Genomic DNA, 20,828 nt, shown 5'->3' on the forward strand with positions numbered 1-20,828 from the left:
TACAATAAGTTGTGTATGAAGAGGAGCTTCATTATTGGCTATTAACCACTTAAGCTCTCAGTTGTTTTCATTTTATGCATCCGAAAAATGTTCACCTCCCATTCATTCGCCTATAACTTTATCACTCTTTATCACAATGAACTGATCTATATCTTGTTTTTTCTGCCACCAATTAGGCTTTCTTTGGGTGGTACATTTTGCTAAGAGCTACCTTACTGTAAATGCATTTTGACAGTAAGAATAAGAAAAAAAACAGAAAATTCATTATTTCTCAGTTTTCAGCCATTATAGTTTTAAAATAATACATGCCTCCATAATTAAAACCCACGTATTGTAATTGCCCATTTGTCACGGTTATAACACTATTAAAATTATGTCCCTATCACAATGTATGGCGACAATATTTTATTTGGAAATAAAAGAGCATTTTTCCCGTTTTGCATCCATCACTATTTACAAGCTTTTTTAAAAAAAAAAAAAAAAAAAAAAAAATAGAAATATTTCATCTTTACATAGATATTTAAATAGTTTAGACCCTTAGGTAAATATTTGTGTTTTTTTGTTTTTATTGTAACGTTTTTTTTTTTATTTTTTTATTAAACATTTTATGTGGGTATTTTTGGGAGGGTGGGAAGTAAATAGTGTTTTATTTAGGGAAAAATTTGTGTAGTGTAATTTTTTTTTTTACTTTTAGATGTAGTTTTACTCTTTGGCCACAAGATGGCAACCTTGAGTTTGTTTACATGACGTCACTCTAAGCGTTCAATGTACACTTAGAGGGACATAGACTCGGGGAGAGGAATCAGTGATCGGGCACCATAGCCCGATTCATTGATTCCTGGGCTACCGAATCCGCGGCCGGGAGTGTGCGTGCACACGCGCGATCGGCCGTGGGAGCGCGCATGTCCTCCTTGACGTTTTTATACGTCAAGGAGGACAAAGTGGTTAATGTTGTTAAAGGATACCCAAAGTGACATGACGAGATAGACCTGTGTATGTACAGTGCCTAGCACACAAATAACTGTGCTGTGTTCCTTTTTTTCTTTCTCTGCCTGAAAGAGTAAAATATCAGGTATGTAAGTGGCTGACTCAGTCTTGACTCAGACAGGAAGGGACTACAGTGTGACCCTCACTGATCACAAACTGCAACTATTAAACACTTTCCTAGCAAAAATTGCCTCTGAGAGCAAGATAGAGATAAAAAGGGGAATTTCTTATCAGTGAGGGTCACGCTGTAGTCACTACCTGTCAGATTCAGGACTGAGTCAGCCACTTACATACCTGATATTTAACTCTTTCAGACAGAGAAAGAAAAATAAGGAACCCAGCATAGTTATTTCTGTGCTAGGCACTGTACTTACACATGTCTATCTCATGTCACATGTCACTTTGGGCATCCTTTAAGCAAGTGTTTTCACGTAAAAGCCTTTAAAGAAGACCTGACGTGGGGATTATAGTTAAAAAAAGAAAACAAAGCAATGCTGCCTTATCCAGGGGGCTGATCGGATCAGGTAGTCGCAATCCCCGCCTCTGCCATCCATTACTTTCGTTTTCGTGACTCCTGGGGGTCATGACTCTGGAAGAGCTGCTGACACACAGAGCAGCATGCAGGGAGGCGAGGGAGCAGCCAGGGAGAGACAGAGCTCCCCAATGACAGCTGGGGAAGGCCTGCAGAAACACCCCCAGTGGGCAGTACCTCTCCTCCCTTTCCCTCGAGATTGGCAACAATCGCATGCCGCCAATCCAAGGGGGTGATGGCGTGGGGGAGGGGGGGGGGGTGTACATAGAGGCACATCCTGCAGCAGGGAACATGCCTCAGTGTCCCATCCCCCCGAAAGGGTACACTTTAAAGACAGTAACCTTCCATGTCATAGAATTAAAAATCTGTTATGAATTAAAAAAATCTTTTTTGTAAGAATTTTGATTCCCATCTGTATTTAGCTGCATATTTTCTCCCTGTAGTGTTACACTGCACCATGAGGGCACCTGTATGCCCAGCAGCTGCCACAAGCAGTACATTGGGGATATGGGGAATAGGGATGTTACTAGCTGTGCTGGAGTAAAGCTGTCACACTGCATGGGAGGATTTGGCTGATGGGGGATTATATTGCCATATGCCCAGCAGCTGCCACAAGCAGTACATTGGGGATATGGGGAATAGGGATGTTACTAGCTGTGCTGGAGTAAAGCTGTCACACTGCATGGGAGGATTTGGCTGATGGGGGATTATATTGCCATATGCCCAGCAGCTGCCACAAGCAGTACATTGGGGATATGGGGAATAGGGATGTTACTAGCTGTGCTGGAGTAAAGCTGTCACACTGCATGGGAGGATTTGGCTGATGGGGGATTATATTGCCATATGCCCAGCAGCTGCCACAAGCAGTACATTGGGGATATGGGGAATAGGGATGTTACTAGCTGTGCTGGAGTAAAGCTGTCACACTGCATGGGAGGATTTGGCTGATGGGGGATTATATTGCCATATGCCCAGCAGCTGCCACAAGCAGTACATAGGGGATATGGGGAATAGGGATGTTACTAGCTGTGCTGGAGTAAAGCTGTCACACTGCATGGGAGGGTTTTGCTGATGGGGGATTATATTGCCATATGCCCAGCAGCTGCCACAAGCAGTACATAGGGGATATGGGGAATAGGGATGTTACTAGCTGTGCTGGAGTAAAGCTGTCACACTGCATGGGAGGGTTTTGCTGATGGGGGATTATATTGCCATATGCCCAGCAGCTGCCACAAGCAGTACATTGGGGATATGGGGAATAGGGATGTTACTAGCTGTGCTGGAGTAAAGCTGTCACACTGCATGTGAGGGTTTGGCTGATGGGGGATTATATTGCTGTTTTGCTCTTTTAGGTGTAAGCACTATTTCTGTGAAAGCTGCGCTCTTCAGCATTACCGGAAGTCTAAGCGCTGCTACGTGTGCAACACACAGACCAATGGAGTTTTTAATCCGGCCAAAGGTACGTAGCTTGGTGTGTGTGATGTCCAGATACTGTCCGCATTACAGCCACAGACTACCACTGCTCTGTTACTTTGTCTACCTCCAAGCTTCTTTGGATAGACAAGAGATTGCCATTGTGGATTGTTTTTGTACTAGGCGACAGTAGCCAGATGTTTTGCTGAGGACAACAACAAAAAACGTACATGCCTAATTATATGGTAGTTAGGGTCCTTTCACACAGAATCCATTGCATTCCTTCGCAATGAACAATATCGCATCCCAATGTGATGTAGTGATACTTCTATGGTACATTCACATCAGGTGCAGTGGCTCCAATTAGACTAACATGCAGGATGGTGTGCGTTTACTAATGTCCGTGCTTATAATGGTGGTGAAGCATACTTTCATCAGTGTTCTCCCCAGAATTTTTTTTCCAGCCGGGTGGCATTAAATAGTAGCCGGGTGGCATGAAAAAGTAGCCGGGTGGGGCGATATGAGAGAACGCAGGGCTGGTGCTTGTTTACACAACTCTGCTTATAGTATAGGAGGAGGTGAGCCCGATGACAGCCGGGTGCTCACCAAAACTAGCCGGGTGGAGCACCCGGCTAAAAGAGCCTGGGGAGAACACGGTTTCATTGTTCTAAATATATATACAAGTATGGTTGTTCCGCACGTCGCAGTAGTGTCAAAATGTGCATCGCGTTAAAGAAACACTGAAATCTTGAACGAGTTATTATGGCCCAGAAATAGCCTGGCTCACAGACTTCTCTTCCTGGTAGAGGCAGAGCTTTGCGCAGTAGCTCTGCCTCCTATTTAGTCAATGTCCGCCCCACTCAGTGAAAGAAGACAGAGGGGTGAGTAGAGGTGGAGATTGACTAGATAGGAGGCAGAGCTACTACGCAAAGCTCTGCCTCTTACAGGAAGAAAAATCTGCGAGCCCTGGAACTTTGCAGGGCTATTTATGGGCCATAATAACTCGTTCTGCCGCGGGAATGTGGCGAATCCGCTTCGAGTTTAATGCTGAAGAGGACTTTATAAGAAAAAAAATATTAAAAAAAGAGATTTCAGTGTCTCTGAGCCTTTAAAGAGACTCTGAAGCGAGAATAAATCTCGCTTCAGAGCTTATATTCAGCAGGGGCGTGTGTGCCCCTGCTAAAACGCCGCTATCCCGTGGCTAAACGGGGGTCCCTTACCTCCCAAATCCCCTCGTGGAGTCCGGGGGATCTCTTCCTGGTGAGGCAGGGCTAAAGGCCACAGCCCTGCCTCCATGCGCGTCTATCAACGCGTATCTCCGCCTCTCCCCCGCCCCTGTCAGTCTTCCTTCGATGAGAGGAGCGGGGGAGAGGCGGCGATGCGCCGCTGATAGACGGCGCTGAGAGGCAAGGCTACAGCCGTTAACCTTGCCTCAAGAGCAGCAAAATCTACGACCAAGTTGGTGGCGGATTTCACAGGGGGGGATTTGGGAGGTAAGGGACCCCCATTTAGCCGCAGGATAGCGGCGTTTTAGCAGGGGCACACATGCCCCTGCTGAATATAAGCTCTGAAGCGAGATTTATTCTCGCTTCAGTGTCTCTAACACTGCTACAGGCTAGGAATTGCTGTAACCTAAACCGATCTTTCACTATTGCTTCAGGTAGCAGATGGCCAGTGATTGGTGTGTACCATGCCCGCTGAGTTCTTCGCATTCTCACTTGGGGATGGGGGAAGAGGTGACAAAAAGAGACATAATTCAGTGGGAGTAAAACTGAGCCACATCTGCACTTAGTAATATTAAATCTCTGCTCTTAATTTTTTTTTTTTAGAACTGATTGCAAAGATGGAGAAGCACAGGGAAGAGCACAAGGACAGTGACTCACCTGAAGAGGAGGGTTAGCATCTGTCATAATTAGACCGCCCCACCCCACTTCCTTTTTAATAAAGATTTTATATTATTTAGAAACTTTGTATCCGGATATGCTTTTTCAACAACACACTAGAGCTGAGTTGGTCAATAAGATGCTAATAATTTCAAGATCATGCAAATGTTTATGTAAATGTATGAAGATTGGAATTAAATCAAAATCATCAGCTACTGCATTTGTAATAAAATTCCAAGCTGCACATAACTGCATAAAATTGTCCAATAAAGTTGTATCAACTCAAAGTTCTTCTCTCCACCCTCGTTGACAAATGGGTAATGCTATTATGCATAGTACACACAATGAGATTTTGTTTGGCAGATTTCCTGCCAGATTTATTATTTCTAACATGCCTGATCAGATTTATGATCGATTTTCCTTTCACTTCTACGGAAAATCGATCGAAAATGAGATAGGAAAGGATCAATCTGGCAGGAAATCTTCCTGAAAATCTCATCGTGTTTACCAGGCATTACAGTGTGGCTGCTGCACTCTTTCATTATGGTAAGAAGAAATAGTCAGTTTGCAAACAATAGGGAAAACTTATGCTGGTAAAGTGAATCGCCTGACTACCTACAGCAAAAACTGTATAACAAGACTATATTTTTAAGTACTATACATGATGTAGCAAGGAGCAAAAATAATTACCCCGTGTGCAAAATGTCCATACCCAGAAGGGAAAGAAATTGAGCTCATTAAAGTCAGCAGTTGATCAGTTAGATGGTCAATTAATCAGCAGCTAAAGGCTTTGATAGGCTAAATGTAAAGGGATCTTGTAGTGATAATTAAATGTAAACACCACTTCATGTGTAGATGAGGTAAGTGACGATTCTGACTGACTCTTAAAGCTCATACACACATCAGACCACAGTCTTTAGAAAATGAAAGATCACAGACCAATTTTACCCCCTTCCATGTAGTATGAGAGCCATACCTTCACAGTCTATTCTATGGAGCTGAACTCCCCATCAGATAGAAATCTTTGCAAGATGCTGCACACACAGATGCTGTACACATTCAACAGATCAGTATCTGCAAAAGATCCGTTCCTGCAAAATGCATTCATAGTCTATGATATCTGCAGATCATCATACACACCTTGTTTAACAGACATTCATCTGCAGAGCAGATCCACCAGGATGGATTTTCCGATCTGCAGATGATTGTCTGATCTGCAGATGAGTGTCAGTTAAACAAGGTGTGTATGATGATCTGCAGATCTCATAGACTATGAATGCAATTTGCAGGAACGGATCTTTTGCAGGAACAGATCTTTTGCAGATACTGATCTTTTGTGTCTGTACAGCATCTGTGTGTGCAGCATCTTGCAAAGATTTGTATCTGATGGGGAGTTCAGCTCCATAGAATAGACTGTGTAGAGTATGGCTCTCATACTACATGGAAGGGGGTAAAATTGGTCTGTGATCTTTCATTTTCCAAAGGCTATGGTCTGATGTGTGTATGTGGCCTTAGTATAACCTATTGGCTACCTCAGTGCCAATCCAAACCCAAGGCCTGGTTGCATGGAGTTGGACTTGGATGCAGTGGTCCGATCTGCCCGCATTGTCCTGCCCCTCCACCTTTGTCAGCCTGTCTGTTGGTGCTAGCAAGGGGGAATATGGGCAGGGGAGGCATAACTTAGTGTGGACAGAAATGTTCCCTCCAGATCATTCTCCAATCTCATTACGTACAGCATCAGAGCAGAAGTCACGCAGCTAGCATTTTTTTTTATTAGAGAATGAAGATGGGCACCTCTGTATTCCTCTCTATTAGGGCTGGTGCACACCGAGCAGCTTTTTTAGCGTTTCTGCAGCCGATTGTGGCTGCGGATCCGCTTGGTCAATGTATCTCAATGGGGTGGGTCACACCATAGCAGGAGGCGTTTTGCAGAAACACATATTCCCGGGGTGAGGCATTTTTTGGATTTCGGATGCGTTTCTGCCTCAATGTCAAAGGGAAGGTCCAAGCAAAATAGAAAAATGAGTTTAACTTACCAGGGGCTTCTCCCAGCCCCCTGCAGCCATCCTGTGCCCTCATAGTCACTCACTGCTGCTCCAGTCCCCCGCTGGCAGCTTGCCGACCTCGGAGGTCGGCGGGCCGCATTGCGTACATTTTTACGCATTCCGACTAGTGCAGGAACATTAACACATACATTTTTTACGCGTTAGTGGTTTAATGCTAACCACCACTAACTAACGCGTAAAAATGTATGTTTATGTTCCTGCACTAGCAAGAATGCGTAAAAATGTACGCAATGCAGCCCGCCGACCTCCGAGGTCGGCATGCTGCCAGCGGGGGACTGGAGCAGCAGTGAGTGACTACGAGGGCACAGGATGGCTGCATGGGGCTGGTAGAAGCCCCAGGTAAGTGAAACTCATTTTTTTATTTTGCTTGGACCTTCCCTTTAAGTATAAGAAAAACGCAAACCGCTCTGAAAAACGCCTGTTACGACCGGTTTTGCCGGCATTTTTTTTGTTACAGTAGCTGTTCAGCAACAGCTTTACTGTAACAATATATGAAATCTACTACACCAAAAAGGCTACACAAAACCGCAAAATGCTAGCTGAAACGCCACAGAAAAATAAGAAAAAGCGTTTCAAAATCTGCTAGCATTTTGCGGATCTGCTAGCGGGTTTTGGTGTGCACCAGGCCTTAAAGTGACTCCGAGCTCATCAAAAAAATGAAAGTTGTACTCACCAGGGGCTTTCTCCAGCCCAGTGCTGGTCGGGAGGTCCCACGCCGGCGTCCTAGCTCCTCTCCTTCTCCCCGCTCCGGAATGGCTGACAGGCCGCAGCCCGAGCGACACTCTCCCGAGTGTCGGGCTGCTCCTTCCGCATATGACGCAGATTACGTCACACGCCGGCCGCCTCGCGTCATCACGGCGGCCGGCGTGAAAGTACTGCGCATGGCCTGTCAGCCATTCCGGAGCGGGGAGAAGGAGAGGAGCCAGGACGCCGGCGTGGGACCTCCCGACCAGCACTGGGCTGGAGAAAGCCCCTGGTGAGTACAACTTTTATTTTTTAGATGAGCTCGGAGTCCCTTTAAAGAGGAACTTTAACCCAGAATTGAACTTCATCCCAATCAGTAGTTACTACCCCCTTTCCCCCAAGAAACCTTTACCTTTTCCTCAAATAGATAACCAGTGAGGTCTGTATGGCTGATATTGTGGTGAAACCCCTCCCACATTGTGATGTCATGACCATGGTCCTGACAGTTTTCAGTTGGTGAACCTCGTTGCATTGTGGGAAATAACAGCTTTTTCCAACTGCCAAGCAAGCAATATCTCTCTCTGTGCATAGAACTCTATTACAAACATCCCGTACAGATCACTTGGCAAGACTAAAGGTGTCATCACCAGTGATAAATGTCAGAACATTCTGAACTAAATGTCAGAACTAAATCTATAAATGAATATTGTAAAAAGTAAGCAATTTTATTGTTATTTTCACTTCAGACCTTTTTAAAGGGGAACTTCAGCCTAAACAAACATACTGTCATTAAGTTACATTAGTTATGTTAATTAGAATAGATTGGTAATATAATCTCTTACCCACCCTGTTCTAAAAGAACAGGCAAATATTTGTGATTCATGGGGGCTGCCATCTTTTTGGTTGAAAGGAGGTGACAAGGAGCAGGAGCCACAGTTCCAACTGTCCTGTGTCCTGATCACCCCTCCCAGCTGCACACGCTAGGCTTCAAATGTCAAATTAAAAAAAAAAAAAATTGCACCAAACAACCCGGCGGCCTTCGGATGGTGGGAGGGAAAGGGTCTTAGCCGAGTTACACACTTCCTTACTCCTAGGGGAGTATACTCATGGCCTGCCCTACAAGAAAATTTTCAAGCCCCTCCCAGAGAATTCTTCCGTTATCTCCAAATAAAACATTGGATACAATCTCTCATTCGGAATAAAGACCCCCCCTACGGTACCACACCCTATGAAAATATATGCTTACACCGCCCAAACTCAAAAGGACTAATTTCCACTATCTATGCTTTTCTCACTCGCCCTGACCACCCCTATACCCCCTCTTATCTCACTAAATGGGATGCAGACCTCCCAGGTACAAGGGACAGGGAGGATTGGCTAGATATCTGGAGTACAATACCTCGTTGCTCCTCTAATTTACACACAGTTGAGGCCGCCTACAAAGTCATGACCCGCTGGTACTTAGTTCCGGCAAGAATAGCCAAAGTGTTCCCCTCAGCCAACCCCTTCTGTTTTCGAGGCTGTAGGACTTTAGGCGACATGATGCATATTTGGTGGACTTGCCCCCGCCTGACGAGATTCTGGTGCCAAGTATACAGGTTGCTCTCAGCTCTCTTCCATACCTCCATCCCCAAAGACCCCTGGCAGGCTCTTCTACACGGAAAGGTGGAGTCATTGACCTCCTCCCAAAACAAGCTAGCCTCTCTTGTCTTTTCAGCAGCTACCATGACCATAGCCGCCAACTGGAAAAAACCCTCGGTCAACATTAACGAGGTCAAATCTAGGCTTAATTCCTTCATGACTAACGAGAAACTATCTAGCATACTAAATGACACCCATACAAAATTTGGAAAGATCTGGGACCCCTGGATTCAACTCGAACACCCACACATGGAGAGTTCCTCGATAACTAGACTGTGAGCCGGGACTCCACTTTCTTCCTTCTCTCTCTTTCTCTCTCTCTCCTCCCCCCCCCCCCCCCCCCCTCGCTATCTCCCACTTGTTCTCTTCATTTTTTCGTTGGTTTTGTCCGTCTTTCTTCTTCTCCTGCCGAGACAACATTAGCGACCTCTTTCCCCGGTGCCTCATCTATCGCTGGACGATGGGCACCAGAGGTCCCAATTACTCCTGGTCACAATCCAGGACTTCCTCCCCATGGACCTACAGCACACCCCAGACAGCTGGGCTTAGCCCTCTGGGGTGCACTCTCAACTTTCTTATGCTTCCCCCATGTTAATCGCATATAACTGTTCACATAACTTCTGCCGTTTATACTGATGTGATGCACATTATCCATCTGTATGTCATGTTGATTGATTGTCAGCCTTTTTCTTTCTGTTGTGCTGTACTCAATCTAAAATTCTTTAAAACTCAATAAAATCTTTGAAATACAAAACAGCAGAACGAGAACAACATCAGAAATCCCATCATGCTTTGCACAGCATCAGGGGAAAAAGCCCGGGCAGTTTTCTTCTATGCAGCTAAAAATGAGGCTTGTATAAGAGAAAAAAAAGTTCTGATGCTGTGAAACTGTTAAAGAAACACAAAGCCTTTCCAGTGCTGCTGAGTCAATTTTTAGTCCGGAGGTTGACTTTAAAGTTCTATTCGGACTGCATTTGTTTTCACCTTGTGATTCCTTTAAAAAGACAAGTGAAGTGAGGAAAAATAAGGAGGTGGCCATGTTTATTTCCCTTTAAACACTAGTTGCTTGGCAGCTCTGCTGATCTATTTGGCTGCAGTAAAGTCTGACTAACACCAGAAATAAGCATGGAAGGAATCTTGTCAGATCTGACCGTAATGTCAAACACCTGATCTGCCGCATGCTTGTTCAGGGTCAAGTCATAGGAAAGGGGGGATGAGCAGTACCTGGTACCATTAGGGCCCTTTCACACGGGCAGCTGACAAGCGGTGAAGTCACCGCATGTCAGCCAGTCTCCTGCAGGCAGGTAGCCCCCCCTCCCCCATGGAGTGAGATCTGAGCATTGCTGCAGCTGCACTCCGCCTTCACATGTCGCGTTTCTCCTCCACCCAGTAATGCCACCGCATGTCAATGCTTAACACCTGTGATGTTACAACCGCTGCAATTCAGCTGCATATAAATTGTGCCCGAATTGCACTGGTGGGTGGCAGACATGAGACTGAACTGTTTGGCACTTCAGCCCCCCGTCTGAAAAGGGCCTGATCCTGTGTCAGATTCCTTTATACCTTTGGGTGATATATATACACTATGCAATGATCATTACTAAAGATTAGGAAGAATTAAGTGAAATTATTTCAAATTTATTCATTTTGGCAAAATAGTGTAACAGAGTACTCCGGATCACGTGTTTACTGTGCACTTGTTCACAACAGGTTTGTCAGATTAAAGTGTGACCAATGTGGACATGCAGATAAAGTTTGTAAAGCCCAACAGAAGTCATCTTTAGGAGTCATCCCAGCCTACGTCACAGTTGTATCAATGAGCTCTTGTAATAGATTGTTGCACATCTGACTGTTCAACCATTAAAGCAGACCTGCTATTCAACACAAGGAAATAATCTGCAAAACCGTGTAAGGGTTGCTTCACACTACAAGAGTTTTGAGTTGTTTCTTAAAGCGCTTGTGTAATTAAATCCAATGTGAGTGTTCTCACATGAGCGATCTTTCCAGTGACAATCGCGGGTGCTGCACCATTTTCTGGGCGATTGTGCTTCAATGCAAGGTTTAGAAAAAAAATCACATATCTCCTTGAACAGCGATTTTTGTGAGTGTTTTTCAGTGAAAATTGCTTTAAAAAAAAGTTCTCGGTGAAAGAGCTTACTACCGGTTTGTCTGCACACAAAATAGTTAACAAAAAAATCTTGTAAAAAAAAAGGCCAGTAAACGCTTAGCGCTCTGTATGAGCTTTTTAAGTGCAAGTGATTGGAAAAAGCTCTTGCTAATGCAATGCTATGGGTGTTGTTTATAAAATCGCATCCCTCAAGTGGAATCACAAACATTACATTAGCAAGAGCTTTTCAATTCACAAGTGCTTAGAACAAGCTCTTGCAGTATCAACCAGCCCTAAAACAGACTGAAAAGCAACAGAGCAGCCTGTGCTGCTGAGGAAATGAGGTTTTAACACCACCTATTAAAACCTTAGTAAATAAAAAAAAAAACTTAAGCTGCCATTGGTATGTGCCAACTAAGACAGCATGGCTCTGCTATTCTCATCGGTAAGAAGCTGTTTTCATTGGCTCGTGACCACTGGGAGCCAATCACAGTGATAAGGAAGTGAAGGAATTAAAAAAAAAAAAAAAAAAGTCCCTGATCCTTAAAGATGACCTGTAACAAAAAAAAAACAAAAGTTCCCCTGGGGGGTACTCGCCTCGGGAGGGGGAAGCCTCAGAGTCCCAATGAGGCTTCCCCCTCCCCTGTAGCTGCAGGCAGTCCAGCGCTGGCTCCCCCGAAGTGTCCCAGAATCCTCCCTCAACAAGCCTGACAAGCGCTGATTTATTTACCTTTCCTGGCTCCAGCGGGTGGCGCTGTTGCGGCTCTACACGAAGAAAGGCGAAAATAGCCAATCTCCGTCGGGCTGCTCAGGCGGAGGAGACTTGCGCCTGTGCAGTAGAGCGGCCCGACTGAGATCGGATATTTTCGCCTATCTCCGTGCGGAGAGCCAAGCCTGCGCTGGAATCGGGGAGGTAAATATTTACATCGCCGCCGTTCCGGGAGGTTTCTCGCCGCCGTGGGACCGAGGAGAACGGGGGAAGTTTTAATAGGATCCGGAGGCTTCCCCCACTCAAGGTGAGTGTCCCCCAGGGGAGGTTTTTTCATTACAGGTTTTGTTTAAAGGGAACACTTTTTCAGCAAGTGTGCGCTCTGCCTCCGCCACACCTCTTCTCACTAGTACGGTATACATACTTTAGGACATACAAGACAAGGCTTTAATCCATTTTTCTCACCTGGGGTTTTCCTCCAGCCCCTAGCAGTCATTTCACTCTCTCGCCACAATTCCGGTACCCCTGGGTGTCCCTCAGATTGCCCATAAAGATCACCGACCCTTCGGTCGGTCAGCACTTTAGCTCATGCGTGTGCAAGCGCCCATGTCATCTGGTGCATATTGTGCCTGCGCAGTACACACCCCTGCAGGTCGTCAATCTTTATGGACCGGAGCTGCGACAAAGGAGTGAAATGACTGCTAGGAGCTGGAGGAAAGCTCCAGGTAAGTAAAAATAGATTAAAGCTCGCCTCGGATGTCCTTAAGGCAAATAAAAGTACATATACCATACTTATCAGCACATGATAGAGAGAAGAGGTGCTGAGGAGGCAGAGAACACACTGGCTGAAATTGTGGTCCCTTTAAGGACCAGAAGCTTTTTCCTTATCTTCCTGAGCTTTACCTGATTGGCTCACAGTGGTCACAAGCCAATGAAAATAGCTCCTGACCGAGTTACTGTCCAAGAGAAAAATTAGATGAGAGCCTCGTATGTCCTTTTGATTTGAACTATTAAACGATTGACATTTTTCTTGGCTTGTGAAACGTTGCTCCCAAATACCAATTTTCTATTTATACCAAGTAATTTTGGAGCATTTGTGTTTAGGGATTTTGTAGACCTTGTGGCAAAACAGGAAATACACTTTAACCTGGAAAAGAACAGCAATTGCATTGAAAATAGCATTGTTAAAGTGGATTCGAGAAACTTTTACTCATTGCATAATTGGGTTCCTTTCATATAGTTTATAGGGCATTCCTCAAGGCAAATACTTTTTTTTTTTTTTTAAATACTCTAATTCCCTATAAACTAAACAAGCCTCGCCCACAGCGTTTTCACAGTGCCTTGGCACTGTAGCAAAGGCTTATGGGAGCTCAGTCTGACCAGGAGAAGGAGGAGGTTACTAGCCATTGATTTCAGAGGCAGAGGGGAGGAGAGGGGACTGAATTTACACACACACACACACACACACACACACACACACAGGCAAGCTGATAGCATCTCCAGCCCTCAGCCTGTGACAAACAGAACATGGCTGCCCTCATTGTATCACAGGAAGAAATAATCATAAACTGTTGAAGCTGTTTGCAGCTAGATTTGCTGTGTAAATTATCTTAACTTTAGATAAGCTATATAGACAAGTTACTTGTTATAGTTTTTTTTCATCTCGAATCTGTTTTAAGTGATTTTTTTTAAAGCAATTTTACATGTTCCTATACTTTACATTGAGGCATAATAACCTCCAACATGCTACAGGACCTCTGTTTCTGAAAAAAAAAAATCACATCACACTGGTGTGAACTAGCCCATATAAACACATTAGCAAAGCGCTTTTAAAACTGCTCTTGGTGTGAACTAGCTCTATAGCAGTTTTTTCCTTATCTGGATGTTGCATTGCAACTGTGTATTGTGTGTCTAATAGGGTGCATTGGTGTGCACTACACTATCTCCATGTCACATTATACTGTATGCTTCACTGCATGGCTGCACCACCTGTCTAATGTGCTATGCCACTATTCAGCACGTCTGCGATGGTATCACAACACCGCAGTGTTCAAGGAACATAAACTGTCCAGCATGGATTAGACAATTCTGGATTAGGTGGGCAAAGACAAAAAAATGCAACTGGCAGCTTTGCTAAAAAGAAACAACTATGCCAAGCAAAAAACAACATTCAGTAGGGCTGTTCTTCAATGTATTTTGCCTGACTCAAAGGTAAGAGCTAATTTCACACTAAGGTTTATACCCAGTGTTTCTGTGTTAAAGGGAAACTGAAGCAAGAGGTATAGGGAGGCTGTCCTATTTATTTCCTTTTAAACAGTACCAGTTGCCTGGCTGTCCTGCTGATCCTCTGCCTCTAATACTTTTAGCTATAGACCCTGAACAAGTATGCAGCAGTTCTGGTGTTTCTGACATTATTGTCAGATCTGACCAATTTGCTGCATGCTTGTTTCTGGTGTGATTCCAATACTTCTGCCGCCAAACAGACCAGCAGGGCTGCCAGGAAACTGGTATTGTTTAAAGGAAATAAATATGGCAGCCTCCGTACTCTTCTCATTTCAGGTTCCCTTTAAAGGGGGAGTAATGGGAAATGGAGGAAAATTAAGACAAGGGGGTTCACTCAAAGCAGGATCATCCACCAGGCAACCTAAGCAGGAGCCTGGGGCCTGCCTGCCACCTTCACTGACCTCTCTCTACTTCAGCTTACCAAAATATACTACTTTGCCTGGGGCTACATTACACCTTAATCCATCTCTGGGTTAACTGGCAACATTCACTCCAATGTTCAGCAGATGCTTGAAAACAAAACTTCGCACACATCTAATCCAATGTGTGACAACAGCGATACTTCAGCCATTCCCAACCTTTGCAAACAGTAGTGTGAATCTAACCTAAAGGCGTCAGCTTTATCTAGCTGGATTCAGTTTAAAACTGGCTTTGTGAGACTTCATCACATCTGTGTCAGCAGCGCTCAAAAGTCAATTCCAGATGAACAGCATGGCAATTCCAGTTCATGTGCTGCCAAGCTCAGCAACTACCCAGAAGTCACTGTGACAGATAAAACCAGGAGTAGTAGCGTTTTTTTGCCAATTATAAAAATGGGAGAGCTAGAAAAAGACACATATTTAACAACTGCACAGCATTTAACACTTTCAAAGACTGTCTTGTATTGTGCCACTGTGTGAGGCAGGCTGAGGAAATGATCATTGTTGTACCTAGTATGCATCCTGCTCTAGAGCTGTGAATGGATCTAGCCGAACTGGCTTTAAAATATCCTATTGTCATCAGACAAGGCCGCATTTTCTGTAAAAACTTTAATGGACATTCACCTTTTCCAAACATCAAGGGCTAGCTTCAATAAATATCTTTCTGCTTCAGTTATTTGGAAATTGTGTGCTTTGGCCACAGTTGTCAAAGTATACAAAATTTGCTTAGGGGTTGCCTGGCAATGTGTCTGTACAACAATCATCCCAAAATGGATGCCAGGAAAATTTCAAAAGCTCGTACACCAGATAGTAAAACTAGACCACTCATAGTCCTGTTTTTTACAACACTGATGATTCCACTGTTCCAGGCTCTGTAACTGTGCCAGAAAATGGGATGTCAAAAAGAGGACGTTGTTGATCTAAACAAGCAAGGCAAATTCTAAATGTAAAGAACTCCATGATGGACTAACTAAATAAATGACAATTTTGTAGTAGTATTTTTGCCAGCCAGAACCTGCTTATTCTGTTGTCTTTAGAGCTGTAAAAGCATTTGGAGACGTATAACTCGTTCCGTAGGAACTAGATGGAGAGCTGATTGAAAAGAAGGCTTGAAGACTACTGAAAAAACAATGAATACTTCTGAAGAAAATGAAATGTAAGAAGGTACAAACTACACATCTTCTGAATCAGTCCGTCATGAAGTTTGTCTTTACAGTGGGTGTGAGCAGCTTTCATTATATCCAGGAAAAGACCAAGCCATTTGTCTCTAATAATGGGGATGGTTGTGAAGGATTCTGGGATCAGAGGTCCAGCCTCAGAGGCCTGCTTGCTCAATGTCACCTCAGGATAGGCTGGCCCAAGTGATTTGTATTACCAGGGGGTACTACAACCAAACCAAACTGGGCCAACCAAACTAAAAGCCAGATTTGACTATCAAGTAAGGCCCTGTTAGATTAAATCTGATCTGAGAGAGATCTATTACTGCAACAAACTACACATATTTTACCATGAAATCTATAAAAAAAAATCTAACCGCAATGTTAAGGTGGCCATACACTGGTCAATTTTTGCATCTATATCCAGCGAATCTGCTAGGAATTGATGCAGAAAATCGATTCAGTAAATCGTGGCAAATGTCACTTAATCTGCAGCGGTTAAGCATTCAATTTTTAACGACCAATTCAGCACCTTCTCTCACCTATCCGCTGGCGCAGCTTCTGTCCCCCGCCAGGCTCTCCTTCTCTCCCGAGCGCCTGTGTAACGTCAAACACTAGAGGCCTCTAGTGGTAACATAAGGGACCTGCAGCGTTTATCACATGACACAGGCGCCTGGGAGAGGAAAAACAAAGGAAAGCACAGCGGTGAATAGCAGACATGCTGGCAGAGAGGTCATTCCCTGACTACTCAGCATGCCCTGTGTAAGGAGGAAGATCTGCAAACAAGGTCAGCAGTGTGCAAAGCTTCTCACTGGCTTTAATGCTGAAATCTATTGAAAATATGTGCGTAGTGTGTGGAGGGATTCAATCAGAGGAATCTATCTGATGTTTTTATCGAGTGCTTTATGCCCACCTTAACAGTGTTCCATGCAGTGTAATGCTATGTCAATCTGCCACCTCTCCTGACTCACCACCAATCATTATCTTCCATCTGGTGCAATGGACTAATAGGATTGATTTTGGCTGCCCACAGCCTCAATTTCTAGCAGATTTAATCAGAGTGATTAAATCTACCAGATATTAACAGGTAAAATTGATGTGTATTGCCACCTTGAGGGCCTTTTTCCACTAGTCTGCGATTTGCTTCTGATCGCAAATCACAAGGTACATTAAACGAATGGAAACTGCAGCAGCAATTTCCATTAGTACGATCCGATTGCGATGCGATTTTGGTCAAAGCGCAATCGTCATCCTGCCGCATTTTGTATGCGATTGAGTATAGTAGCTCAATCGCAATCGCATGGTGGAAATTGAAACGTGATTGCGATCGGAATCGCGATCGCATTTCATAGTGGAAAGGAGCCCTAAGGCTCTTTTCCACTATAAAATCCGATCGCGATCGTATTTCAATTTCCACCATGCGATTGCGATTGAGCTACTATACTCATTATAGTACAGCTTAATCGCATACAAAACGTGGCAGGACGACGATTGCGCTTTGACCAAAATCGCAATCGGATCGCACTAAGGGCTCTTTTCCACTATGAAATGCGATCGCGATCGCGATCGCAATCGCGTTTCAATTTCCACTATGCGATTGCGATTGAGCTACTATACTCATTATAGTCCAGCTCAATCGCATACAAAACGCGGCAGGACGACGATTGCGCTTTGACCAAACTCGCATCGCAATCGGATCGCACTAATGGAAATTGCTGCTGCAGTTTCCATTAGTTTAATGTACCTTGAGATTTGCGATCAGAAGCAAATCGCAGGCTAGTGGAAAAAAGAGGCTGTTTCAGCACAAGCTCAGGCCACCTAGAATCTCTAAACAATAGAGATGGTCAGCAAGATGCTGAGAAGTCTGGCTTACATGCAAACTGGGCTAATCAAATGCACTTTTACCATTTTTATTAGCCAAATTCTAAGCTAGATACAATGTGTAAAATGTGTAAGCAAGACTTATCTGATTGACCAACTCCACTAGTTCCTTCACCACTAGCTAAAACTTCAGCTCCAAGTCCCAAATCTGTATAAAGCTATTTTGGGTCAAGACTGCCATCTACAGACAGCTACTTTTCCTAACTCTGTTGTAGCTTAATAGTTGAACTTCCTTAATGAAATGTACCAGTATGAGAGAATCCCTGTCAATTTCCCACAAGACTGACAGGCAGATCAACATGACACCTGTGAACTATTTTAACGAAACGGTAACAAAACCAGACAACCAAAAGAACAGAGGTATGTTCAATGTCTATACAGTGCTAAGCAGGTTAACTAAGTATATACATGACAGACTCCAGCATAGTGCGCCACTCTCTGGGGAACAAACACCATGTACAGTGAGATGAGGTTGCTGCCAACACCAGTGCTGGCTTGTCTTTATGGACTCCTAACCTTCGTGGCTGTAGGTATGCCCATGCACCACCAATGAGCAAGACCCCTTCAGGGCATGTGCAGTGTAAACATTAACGGGATTTGGATCCCTCCCCTCTCCCTTCCTTTTATCCTTAAAAGTCCCAGTCATCCACATCCAGCTGCTCCATGTTGGACACAAGTCCCTCCATTCCTTGGGGTTCAGTACTTCTGGCTCCCTCAAAATTGGTGATGGGGGACACCGGACGGAGGAGCTCCGGGAGGGCTTCTGATGCTCTGCGTTTTATCTGTCAAAAAGCAGAGAGGGTTTATTAAATTTACCACCTTTAAAAACGGTTTCCCTCCAGCAAGATGAGTATCTATGTCCCTGAAAACCGCACTTGTGCTCCCAAGGACGTAGATACTCATCCTTTCCTATTTGAAAACTGAAAAATAATTAATTGATACTCATCCTTTCCTGCACACAATTCTTAGCAAAAAGTACCACCCAAAGAAAGCCTAATTTGTGGTGAAAAAAAACCACCAATGTATAGATCATTCCGGTGGAATAAGTAGTGATAATGTTATTGGCAAATGAATGGAAGGAGTGCTGAAATATGAAAAATTGCTTTAGTTTTTAAATAATACACGAGGCAAAAAAAAAAAATAAAATAGGTGAGGTGGTTAATCTCCAGTTGTACTGTAAAAAGGACACAGAGTGCCTGGCACTAAAAGCTCCAGTCAATGCACTAACTAAATGTGCCCATCGAACAAGCAGCACAAGAAAGAACAATGCCCAGCACCAATGCATAAAGCTATGTACCAATCCAACTGGTACACGTTCATAACCTTCAGCAAGCACAGCATAAAGGGTGATGGTAAATTGTGATGAGGTCTGACAGCCATTTTGCAAGCTTCCCCATTCTTCAGAGGCTACATTGTTTTGTGGCCTCCGAAGAAGCTGTGAAGCCCAAAAAACAGCTATCTGGCCAAATCACTCTTTACCCTCACCCTATAAGTCATGAAGGTTAATAAAGTATCCCAATTAGATTGGTGCACAGCTTCATTCTTCATTTGTTGGCTTCAATGGTTCATATTCATACTTAAAACTGGACCTTCACCCACTTCTATAAGATTATATTACATAAATCAGGTCTCGAAGTGAGGCCTAGTTTGCACAAAAGGTGGACAGTGGTGGATTAACAACTTGTCAACTGCCCTCATGGAACTGCTAGATGTTTAAGGCTGGCAGTGGTATGGTGCTGTCCCAGTCGTGTACACCGCAGTGAGTGGTAACCATCTGTCAGATGTTACATGTCCAGGATATAAACAGTTTAAGTGCACTGCATGTCAACCACTGGTACTAACATAGTTTCTGAATGACTTAATTTAGTTGAACTACATAGCAACCAAATTGCATTGTAAACTACACATGGTAATATGTGGAGTATGGCAGCACGGTGGCGTAGTGGTTAGCTCTCTCGCCTTGCAGCGCTAGGTCCCTGGTTCGAATCCCAGCCAGGGCAGTTTGTTTGTATGGTCTCTGTGTCTGCGTGGGTTTCCTCCGGGCACTCCGGTTTCCTCCCACATTCCAAAAAAACGTATGGATAAGTTAATTGGCTCCCCCTAAAATTGGCCCTAGACTACAGTACTTACACTACATAATATAGACATATGGCAATGGTAGGGATTAGATTGTGAGCTCCTTTGAGGGACAGTTAGTGACAAGACTATAGAGAGAGAGTGTGTGTGTGTGTGTGTGTGTGTGTGTGTGTGTGTGTGTGTGTGTGTGTGTGTGTGTGTGTGTGTGTGTGTGTGTGTGTGTGTGTGTGTGTGTGTGTGTGTGTGTGTGTGTGGTGTGTGGTGTGTGGTGTGTGGTGTGTGGTGTGTGTGGTGTGTGTGTGTGGTGTGTGTGTGTGGTGTGTGTGGTGTGGTGTGTGTGGTGTGTGTGGTGTGGGAGAGAGAGAGAGAGAGAGAGAGAGAGAGAGAGAGTGTGTGTGCGTGTGTATATATATAAATATATAGTACAGCGCTGCGTAATATGTCGGCGCTATATAAATACTAAATAATAATAATAATAATACCCACTGTTAGTATTGGCTGACCTCATTAGTGGTTCGGACTGGAGCCAGTCAAATAGAGCTGGATGGGCACATGCCGAGTCCACTCTACACTCCCTATAGGTCCGCACACTCGCTCAGCCACAGCAGCCATGCCTGGGAGTGTTCAGAGCACGTGTACTTCAGAAGTGTTGCTTGTGCACCATACTACACTAACGGTCATGTGTAGTTTCACAGGTATGGGACAGCTCGGGTAGGCTTGAGGACACAGTGAGTGTTTTGGGGCATATTCTACTTAGTATTACATGTCATACCCTAGCCAAGGGTTTGTAGTAGTTTCCTTGCTACTTCCATCCCCGAAAAAGACCATTTGGAGACTTTTATCTTGGGCAGCCGAACAGTTCGGCTAACACAGCCGAACTGTTCGCCCAACTCTAGTCCTGAGCTGTGGCGGGCCTACAAATCCTTAGCGTGCATCCCTGGTGGTAACCCACTTTTGTGAGTATAACATCACATCACACTTCATTTTCCT

At 44.3% G+C, this 20,828-nt stretch overlaps 2 protein-coding genes across 3 annotated transcripts in view; one reads left to right on the forward strand and one right to left on the reverse strand.

Annotated features, from left to right (window-relative positions):
- Positions 1-4,898, forward strand: part of RNF113A (ring finger protein 113A) — a 33,832-nt gene extending 28,934 nt beyond the window's left edge. The window contains exons 9-10 of the mRNA XM_068264255.1: positions 2,872-2,978; positions 4,762-4,898. Of these exons, the coding sequence (XP_068120356.1) occupies positions 2,872-2,978; positions 4,762-4,832 (178 nt within the window). The 3' untranslated portion in view covers positions 4,833-4,898. The remainder of the gene's footprint in view (positions 1-2,871; positions 2,979-4,761) is intronic.
- A 10,420-nt stretch (positions 4,899-15,318) lies between these two features.
- STRADA (STE20 related adaptor alpha) overlaps positions 15,319-20,828 on the reverse strand; it is a 64,023-nt gene continuing 58,513 nt past the window's right edge. For both annotated transcript variants that reach the window (XM_068262852.1, XM_068262853.1), the window contains one exon: positions 15,319-18,544. In XM_068262852.1, coding sequence (XP_068118953.1) covers positions 18,392-18,544 — 153 coding nt within the window. In that variant the 3' untranslated portion in view covers positions 15,319-18,391. The remainder of the gene's footprint in view (positions 18,545-20,828) is intronic.

Source organism: Hyperolius riggenbachi, chromosome 12 (assembly GCF_040937935.1).
Source record: "Hyperolius riggenbachi isolate aHypRig1 chromosome 12, aHypRig1.pri, whole genome shotgun sequence".
In the NCBI taxonomy this organism is placed as follows: Eukaryota; Metazoa; Chordata; class Amphibia; order Anura; family Hyperoliidae; genus Hyperolius; species Hyperolius riggenbachi.